The sequence below is a fragment of the Mercenaria mercenaria genome, chromosome 5 (assembly GCF_021730395.1).
Source record: "Mercenaria mercenaria strain notata chromosome 5, MADL_Memer_1, whole genome shotgun sequence".
Taxonomy (NCBI): domain Eukaryota; kingdom Metazoa; phylum Mollusca; class Bivalvia; order Venerida; family Veneridae; genus Mercenaria; species Mercenaria mercenaria.
This window is the reverse complement of record NC_069365.1, coordinates 58,180,574-58,191,213: the sequence shown is the minus strand read 5'-3', so window position 1 is coordinate 58,191,213 and position 10,640 is coordinate 58,180,574. Positions and strand designations below refer to the sequence as shown.

The window sequence follows — 10,640 nt, the reverse complement described above, 5'->3', positions numbered from 1 at the left end:
TTTGCGACCAGCATGGATCCAGACCAGCCTGCGCATCCGCGCAGTCTGGTCAGGATCCATGCTGTTCGCTAACAGTTTCTCCAATTCCAATAGGCTTTAAAAGCGAACAGCATGGATCCTGACCAGACTGCGCGGATGCGCAGGCCGGTCTGGATCCCACCATGTTGGTTTTCCCATGGCACGGCTCATATCATTCCATCATCCTTTCGAAATCTATCGAGATGAAATCAAGGACTAAAATCATTGCAACGTAAAAGAATGATTTCTCTTTCAATCGAATTTGGTGCTGATTTGTGTTGTAAACGTTGTTGATCAAACACTTTATAGCATAAGAGGTCTGTTTTCAGTCATTTGTTTTCTTTATGAATAATTTAAGGTTATTAGATTTGTATCGAGAAATATGCATGAGTTCTGTAGCGGAAATATTGCTCGACTTTAGGAGCGCAATATCATTCCGCGAAAGAACGCGTGCATATTTCTCAATACAAATCTAATAATCGTTTTATTACATACGCATCTGTACTTACAATTATTTTATAAATGATATAAATTTGTTCTTTAGCCAGAATAAAATTGAAAATATTGACGTTTCAGGTTCCATTGAAACTTAACGGAGTTTATAAATGAGTAAAACTATGTAATAATAAGAAATATCATTCCTCCAAGTTGGGTATATTTTATTTAGAGATACCACTTCAACACATACATACTCATACATACTCACATAAACACAAAAACACATACATATATATATTGGCCGTTCCATGAGAAAACCTGTATTAGTGACATGATAAAATTATTGCATCATAAGTAGTTTAACATACTGGAAAATCAATTTAAATGTATGATGTTAAGTAAGTGAAACGCATAATAATCAGTTTTGCATTAATGACTTGAAAAATACACGCCGTTCACGACGACGTCATACAGCTTTCATGACGTTCTTAACGTCATGTCTCAAAATGCATTCGGTGACTTACTTGTAACTCTTGAAATAATGAAGATTATTACTTTAAATTTTCAGATTTGAAAGTTAAAAGAATTTTTTTGAATATTTTGTTATTTCATATAGATCTATGTATTTGTTTATCTTTATCGAATCCATTAGATTCATTAAACAGTGTAATTTTCGGAATTATACGATTCTGGTAAGATATTACTGTACCTGAACATCTTTTGTAATTTGAAATATGTTCTTATCATTCAAACTAAAAGTATCTTCCTCTTTATGTTGCAAACATTTACTTGGTGCTGAAGTGGTTTCTGGATATAAAAGGTGTAAAGAAAGTTCGTTCCGGTTATTACATAATAAGCAAATGACAATATTATTTTACTGAGATGTAGGAGCAAACAGGAAATTCCATTCATTGAAAAACTACCAATGACCATGTTTAGGGTTTTACTATTGAATGGATTGAGATTAATGTATGACATTCGGTGAAAAATTTCCCTTACATAAATGTGTTTTATAGAAAATGGCACTTTTCACTAAAATTTATTGGGGTAGGCCACTTCCATAGTTAACAGTACACATAAGGTGCAATATATTAGGAAGTTATTTGTATTGCTTTGTGTCATAGTTGTTGAATTTGTATCGTAGAAATAATAGTTCAGATCTGACATAAAATGTTTGTGTTAGAATAAATGAAAGAAGAAACGCTTAATTATTTTCAAAAGTTGAAAATTTCCGAACTTAGTGCATAGAACAAAATGTTTTTCTCCAGTAAGAAAATATGAAATTAACAAAATTTCTATAGCGGAATTACGTCAGCATTTCAGCATTGAATATGACTGAAAACTATATAAGTCTTACTTTCCATGCTTTCAATTTGATATGCTGATTTACTTTTCCATTTGGAACGAACTTTCCTTACACCCTTTATTTCTTTACATCTTGTGTATTGTGTTGTTCATAGTGAACACTGACGGTTATAACTATTATGTGTGAGAAAATAAATGTCATGTGTGACCACTATCGTTTTATGTTTTGACATCTGACAACTACTGTGACGTCAGAATTACTGTCTTGTACAATTAAATTGACCCCTTCTATCACCGTAAATGCATCTGTTATATGAACCATGGTGGACCATCCTTTGCTAATTACATTTCTTATATACACTACGAGGTCTTTCGTTCCCTGTATGTACGCACCTCAAACTTGTTTAAACTCATGGAACAACGCTAAATCACTTGTAAGTTATTTTGTAGTATTTCTCAAAACCACACAAAATGTCAAAGAAGACAAACAAACGCTAGATAGTTTTGGTTACGAAGCAGAGAGCAAATATGCAGACCTAGCCACAGATGGAGAGCACGAGAAGTGGTACTTCTTTAAGCGGTTTAAAATGAATCTTTTTGGACAGGTAAAATACATTATACGGAGTTCTTGCTCAGAAGTAATAACATCAGTTATACCATTCGTTTACTATAACTTGAACAGAAAAAAAATCTACAAAAGCGGAGTTTACTTTTAAGAAAATGACATGTACTTTCAGTTCAAAGACTGTTTTGACCGAAGATGATTTCATGGAAGATTTTGGACTGTGTTTCACTGTGAAAACAATACTAGGTAAACTATTCAATATTTTTCACTTTAAGGGATTTGGAAGAAATCTTATGCTGGAAGATGCTAGCGGAAAAAAGAAACTATTGGCTAAAACAGTTTTCTCTCTGTCCATCAAATATCTGAAAGACGACCTTATAAAGCTGTCGGAAAGTCGTATTGCTGGTGGTGGACTCCGGGATGAAGATATACACTGGGTTCTCACTGTGCCAGCAATCTGGAATGATGCAGCCAAACAGTTTATGAGAGAAGCGGCTCAGCAGGTAAAGGCAAACATATCAATTTTACTAAGAACTTGGCGATATCAAACTCTTGAACTGTCACTGTGCCTCCTTGTAAAGGAAATATATTGGTATATTACCCTCTATTAATTCTAGATAAACAAACGTAAACATTGCCATAAGACCGTAATTCACCTTTGTATATATTTATTTACAATTTGAAAAGAAATGTATTATTAATATTTGTATTGTTTTATATTTGTTTTATCGAAACTACAATAAAATGTCAAACTGATACACTGTAATTGGGTAGTAATCGACGTCTAGCTATAATCGTGATTCTGTATTTTGGTGTTCTGTTATAGGTAATGCTTTTGATGGAGGAGGAAGAACCCAGGTGCCCCTCCGGGCATAATTTCCACTGTGGGGAATCACATGATCAAAATAATCTCTAAACCAAAATAAATCTATGAATAAGTATGGGATAGTACTGAAGCAACTTTCGCTGTAAATCTAAAATATAGCCTATCATATGGCAACATAGATGAATCCTAAAACCACACAGATTTCAATCTCAGTCACCTTCTGATTATCTGGAACACTTCAAGAAACTGAGACTTCTTATTTTCCTTTGTGTTTGTAATTACAGGATATCTATCATTATTGTCAATTACATAATAATTTAACAATTTTCATCAGTCATATGTTAGGCTATGTTTAAATTTCATATCTTATCATGATAGAAAATTTATTGATGTTCTTCAAAATATATATTTGGTTTAGAGATTATTTTGATCATGTGATTCCCCACAGTGATTTCATCACTGGCTGGTACCTGGGTAGAACCTCCGTACTTCCGTGAGCCAGCTGGGTGGCTTTTTCACATGAAAGAATCCTACTACCCCAGATGAGTTTTCGAACCCACAGCGATGAGGAGCAAGTGATTCGAGACCAGTGACCTTAACCACTCGGACAGGTTTTTCCATTCTTTAGTTGAATAAGTAAATGCGTGCGCATATACGATACTTAAAACGTTTCATTGTATTTTTTTGCAAGGCTGGAATACCTGAGGATATGCTGACAATTGCGTTAGAACCGGAAGCAGCAAGTTTATACTGTCGCCATCTACCGGTAGAAAAGTGTGGCAGTGATAAAACTTCGCTCGCGAAGTTTGGTCCAGGCAAACGGTACCTCGTTCTTGATGCTGGGGGTAAGTTCAGAAACAATATAACCATTATTTCCTATTCACGAAAAACCAAAGAATAAATGCATTGGCTTGTTTTACGTTTTCATTGACTTTTGTGCCTAAATTCCAACTTGCAACATGTATGCAATATCGGCAGTTATACCTACAACTTAAACCATTATCTGGGGATATCATCCTACATTTTCTTGCCTCACGGGTTCCCACTTATCATATACTCTAGAAACATCACAGATAACACATCAGACACTGTAGTGTAATGTAATTATAAATTTATAATCTCCTCGTGTACTGTCAAAAAGATTTGTGAAATAGAACGACCGTCATCACATTTCTAAATGCGTTAGTTCTATTCCCATAGTGACCTTTGTTTTTACGTTATAGCCTTAAGATTTCAGCTGATATTTTATGGTTTCTTTGTAAAGTATGTATATTCTCAATTAGTATTTTTTCATCAAACAGGTTCTCTCCCCAAAGAGTGGTTTAGTACCAATTTAAGCGCTTTTTAGATTCCCCAAAATGAAACAGTTTTGACAACTGCAAGTTTCTATATAATTGTTTCACACTATTTAAACACATCTTATCGACTGTCACATTGACTCGTGTATTTTATACTGGCACTTGAAAATTTCCGAAATGTTTCTTATCATTGACAAAAACAGTTGTCATTTCTAGGTAAATGTAATCAGTCCGTAAACTGTCATGAAAAAACAGTATAACTTTTAACACGCATTTTAAGTCCGTTTAGCTCACCAGAACCAAAGGCACACGGCGAGCTTTTGTGACCGCTCAATGTCCGTCGTGCGTCGTGTGTCCGTCAACATTTTCTAAAGAACAACTAGGCAGAATTACCCCAAACTTCACAGGAATGATCCTTGGGTAGCCCCCTTTCAAAATTATTCAAAGAATTTAATTCCATGCAGAACTCTGGTTGCCATGGCAACCGAAAGGAAAATCTTTAAAAATCTTCTTGTCCAAAACCGCAAGGCGTAGAGCCTTGCTATTCGGCATGTGACACCATCTAATGGTCCTCTATGAAGATTGTTCAGATTGTGCTACTGGGGTGAAAAGAGGCCCCACACCGGGGTTCCCAAGTTTTACATAGACTTATATAGGAAAAGAACTTTAAAAATCTTCTTGTCTGAAACCACACGACCTAGGCCTTTGATATTTTATATGAAGCATTGCCTTGGGACTCTCTACCACGATTGTTCAAATTATTACCCTTGGGTGAAAAGAGGCCCTGCCCCGGGGGTTTCAAGCTTTACATAGACTTATATAGGAATTTTTTTTTAAATCTTCCTGCCTGAATCTGCAAGGCATAGGCTTTTGATATTTGGTATGTTGCATTGCCTAGTGTTCCTCTACTACCAAAATTGTTCAAATTGTGCCCCTGGGGTGAAAAGAGGCCCTGCCCTGGGGGTACCAAGTTTAACATAGACTTATATAAGAAAAAAAAACTTTAAAAATCTTTTTATCTGAAAGTTCAAGGACTAGGCCTTTGGTATTTGGTATGTAGCATTGCGTAATGGATCTCTAACAAGAATTTTCAAATTATGCTCCTTGTGTGAAAAGAGGCCCCGTCCTGGGGTCACTTGTTATATGAGTTATACAGGAAAACATACTTAAAAATTATCAGATCGTATTTCCTAGACTGTTTAATTAAAATTACCTGATGACCCAAAGTGTTTAGGGGTCACCTGACTGTGACCCTGACTTACTGACCTACTTTCTTGTTTTTTAAGATAAAGCCTTAAAATTTGGATGACATGTATAGTTTTACACACCGATCTTAAAACTGACTTTCAGTGACCATAAATGTGATCTACTGACCTACTTTCTTGATATTTTAGCATCAGTTTGACATTTGAAACATGTAGCTCATATTACTCAGATGAGCGATACAGGGTCATCATGACCCTCTTGTTAAAGCGTTCCCGAACTTTCATTTTTACATAGACAGAGGTACATATTTGTGAACAACTGATTGGCCTATGAAATAAGCTGTAGAGAATACATAAGTTTCAACACATAAAACAAGAACATCTTCAATCAATCTAATAACCGGGCTAATTGTTTAAGTGTATAAAAGTTAAGTTAGAAAAACAAAATAAATTCTGTTATAATTATAGCAAAGTCAAGAATTGGCGTGAAGACTTTTTGCACAAACGATGTAGATGAGGAAAGATATGGAAAAGTGTAATTTTGTAATTTGCTAAATCTGTTATTTTAAGAGAAATGCCTTTGAGTAAACTAATTCCCAAGCACCACTCAGAAATACAGGATAAAACTTTGACCTGATACATTATTGCATTGTAGGCGGAACAGTAGACATCACTGTACATGAGGTTATGAGTGGTGGACATCTTAAAGAACTCGACAAGGCCAGTGGCGGAGCGTGGGGAGGAGTGCAAGTTGATGACGCTTTCTTTCGTTTCCTGTCTGAAATTGCAGGTTTGTTAGTTACTTGTTAATATTCGTCGATTAATAAACATTAAATGTTAAACTCTAAGAACATAATTTTATATGTCATGAAATTTGTTTGTTATTTGGATCTTTTGTGAATGATCTTTTTATAGATTTTACTTACTCCAACATATGCAAAAATGTGCAGAAATAGACAAATTCAGTTGTTTTTATAGTTCTAATCTTTGCATAACTACACAGTGTATCCAGAGTTACTCAAACTGTCTTCATTCATTCCAGGTCATTGTGTTATGCCCAAGTTCAAAGACAAGCACATGGAAGATTACTTAGACTTGTTCCGAGACTTTGAAGTGAAGAAGCGAGAAATCGGACCGAAGAAAGATTCTAAAATTACATTCAGAATTCCAACTGCACTGGCTGACCTGGTTAAAGAGATGAAAAGTGAACCATTATCGGAAACAATAAAGAAAACAAAATATTCTAGCCAGGTATAGCTTTTACATTGAAATCAACAAAACATTTCCATTTAAACTTTAAAAACAATACACTTTTAAAAATGTCTTGTGAGACATTTTGAAATTGCTTCTTACGCAATTACTGTATTTTCCCCCGACAAACGTTATAACTTTATATATGAATCACTTTGCCCCGTCCCTGTCCCGTCTCGTCCCATATCTGGAACTCATACAGATATCACCTAGAAACTTTAATTATATTTGTACAGGTTCAATAACTCAGACTTTTGTTTTAACAAAATAATCTCCCCTCTTCATTTGGAAACATTGCCCAAGACTGACATTTCTTTCAATTATTCAGAAACCTTTAAATAATTGAAAATTCACACAAATATTTGAGATCATAATGTAAGTTTATACATCAAGTACCATTAACCTGTCTGATATTTTGACAAAATAATTCCCCCCTTTGGACTTTGAAAATATGGCAAAATTGTTTTTATCATCTCTGAAACCAATGAAGATATTGCGTAAAAAGTTCAAAAGGAGCAGGTCCAAGAACTGTGACTTCTGTTGTGATAAAATTATTCTCCTCTTTTACTTTGAAAATGTTCGAAAATTGATATTTCCTTTGATATTTCTGACTTTATTGAAGCTTCCTCTAGGATAATAATGTTAGTTTACATATCAAGTTCCATAACTCTCCCTTTTGACAAAATTAGTAGAAAATGTAGCAGCATGTCTTATTTCTCCTATTTTTCTGTACAATTTATGCAACCAATTAATATACAGTGAATAGAATAGATTTATAGATTATCAAATTTGTATCGAGAAATATGCACGAGTTCTGCAGCGGAAATATTGCGCGACTTTAGGAGCGCAATATTATTCCGCAAATGAACGAGTATATATATCTCGATGCAAATCTAATATTAATCATTTTATTACATAAGCATTTATTTTTAATATCATTATATAAATGATATAAATTTGTTCTTAAGTCTGAGTAAAACTGAAAATACCGTCGTTAAAAAACTTTTAAACGCGACAGGATACATGAAATTGACGTCACAAACGACGTCACACATCTGATATGAAACTTGAACGTCAATACGAAATAGTATTGACGTTTTAGGCTCCATTGAAACTAATATAAGCGGAGATTTTAATGAGTATGTTATAATTAAAATTATTTCCCAGAATGAAAATAAACGGTACAGTGAGTAATATTCAAAACCATAATGTGAGTTTTATTTATAAAAATTGTAACCTTTTCAAAAAAAGGCTTTTAGTGGGGGATTGAATCACATTTAAAGTTTTAACTCTAGTTTAACCTTTGACGCTAGCCTATCAATTACATAAAGAGGCACCACAAAATAACTGTATTCTTTTGTATTTCCATGATGGTAATTATACATGCTTTGCATGAAGAAAATGAGAAATAACAAGTATCTACTTACAAATTGAAAGTGACATATATAAGGCCAAGACAATGTGTTTAATGTCTAAATATGTTATTAAATTAATATAGTAGTATGCACAGTACTTAATGTATTAAGATGAGTTTAGACCACACTTTGTTTCTACAGTGTAAGATAGTTATCATTCTATGTTTATAAATCTATACCGAAAAGAGAATGACTGAATAAGTTTGCAGATGAAATTGTGAAAACACATTAATTCAGAGAGGGCCTAAATTGTCCACCTGTCATCTTGTGGAATAGCTGTAGTATACCAGTATTATCAGAATGATTTGCACGAAGTTCATGTGGGAGGAAAAAGTAGGTCACTAGGTCGTGGTGGGTCTTCAATCACTTGTTCTTTTTTTTTATCAAACATTGAATGTGTTTTTGTTGTCACACCGACACAAGTCAGGACCTATGGCTACTGCGCAATTCTAGGTCATGGTAGAAGACCCTAGGTGCACCTTAGAGCTTTAGAGCTTTATTTCAGCTAGCGACCTTCCGTAATCCAGCCGGGTGGCTTCCGGTAAGATTTTTTCTATTTCCCGAGCGTGTGTTTAAACCCATAGAGACGAAGGGCAAGTTATTCGAAGTCATCGGGCTACTTTTAGTCCAGGTGCTAGTTCAAAATGAATATACATGCCACTTAAACCTAATTCTTACCATTTCAGGTGAAGCTGGTAGGAGACAAACTGCGTGTTGATCCAGCTGTTGTAAAAGGATTCTTCGAACCATCTGTGGATAGCATCATTAAACACGTGAAAGGTTTGTTAGGAAGCAGAACCAACAGCGGGATTGAAGCTATCCTCATGGTTGGTGGATTTTCTGAATCACCGATGTTACAGGAAACTGTTAGGAGTAGTTTTCCAGGTTTAAGGATAATTGTCCCCGATGAAGCAGGACTCGCCGTTCTCAAGGGGGCTGTTATCTTTGGTCACAGTCCAGCGACAATTTCACAAAGAGTGAGCAAATACACATATGGAACCGATGTATCACTGCTTTTCGATGCGGCCAAACATCCTTTCGAGAGAATGAAAATTACGGATAACGGTGTAAGATGTGAAAATGTCTTCTCGAAGCTTGCAGAAGCAGGTCAAACATTGGTGGTTGGAGAGGCTCAAGATGAACAAACGTATAACACTATATCAGAAAACCAAACAGAAATGGGTATGAATATCTACGCTACTATGGATAAGACGCCAGATTTTATCGATGATGTTGGATGCTACAAAATTGGGACATTCTCTGTTCCCGTCTCTGGAAGTGGTGTAGGTCGGAAAGTCGCAGTCAAGATGATCTTTGGAGGGACTGAAATTGATGTTGAGTGTAAAGAGGTTGCAACAGGAAAAACCACACACTTGAAAGTAGATTTCCTGTCTTAGAGCTAGAGTACATTAATCGTGTTACACAACAATGTATTACTGTTGGAAAGTTTAAACAACTGATACAGGGAAAAGACAGACTAATTGGAACCTGATTAGAAAACACTGTTATTATAATGCCAGAATAACCACTGAAACATGAATTTAAAATATTATCTCTTACGTAAATGATACGACGTCAAACTAATATCGGTTTTTAACATCGAAGTTCATGTGATAATAGCCGCTAACCGCAAATATAAAACCTAAAGTATATGCAGATACTGTATGCTTTTGATTGATCAGGAATATTTCCATGTAGTTTAAGATATGACGTAACATAGACAAGAATTATTATCAACGCCGGTTCCAAGGCTTATTTTCTATCATAAAAGAAAATGTCGATGAAATACAAATATAAATGTTTACTATTCCCTGAAAAAGATGCCGTTGAAGAAACAAAACAGAAGTCGATAAAAACGTATTATGAAGATGCCGAGGGGAACATCTTAAGGCGATTCTAAGTACTGATTGAGATGTGCTTTAGATGTAAAATATAGAAAAATTGATCAGTTTTGTTTATTTAAAGAAGAAATTATCAGAGGAAATTTTTGTAACTGTTGTGTATTTGTTAGAAATGAAATGTGTAACAAAGACGTATTATTTTGTAAATAAAATATTATGAAATGAAATCAATACTGACTCTACACTTTTGTGTCCAAGACTCAAAATGTCTTTGAAGACTCTTACGCTTGTAAATTTGATTCGTTTTTCCAAATGTAGATGCTTTAAGATTTAAGAGGGCAATAGGTAACGGTAAATTCTATTCATTCCGTACTGCTTATTGGGTACTTTCAGTCGGGTACTTTATAACAAATGAAATATCCAATAAAGGTCCATTCGTAAGAACGCCCCCGTCCGTCCGTCACACTTCATTTACGAT

General features: G+C 34.8%; 1 protein-coding gene across 1 annotated transcript; it reads left to right on the top strand.

Annotated features, from left to right (window-relative positions):
* The first annotated feature begins 2,241 nt into the window (after nucleotides 1-2,241).
* Nucleotides 2,242-10,393, top strand: LOC123557326 (heat shock 70 kDa protein 12A-like). Its single transcript, XM_053543684.1, has 6 exons — nucleotides 2,242-2,366; nucleotides 2,602-2,829; nucleotides 3,844-3,997; nucleotides 6,311-6,445; nucleotides 6,698-6,906; nucleotides 9,008-10,393. Exons 1-6 carry the CDS (start codon nucleotides 2,349-2,351, stop codon nucleotides 9,716-9,718), a joined length of 1,455 nt encoding a protein of 484 aa, XP_053399659.1. The 5' UTR covers nucleotides 2,242-2,348; the 3' UTR covers nucleotides 9,719-10,393.
* Nucleotides 10,394-10,640: the final 247 nt, after the last annotated feature.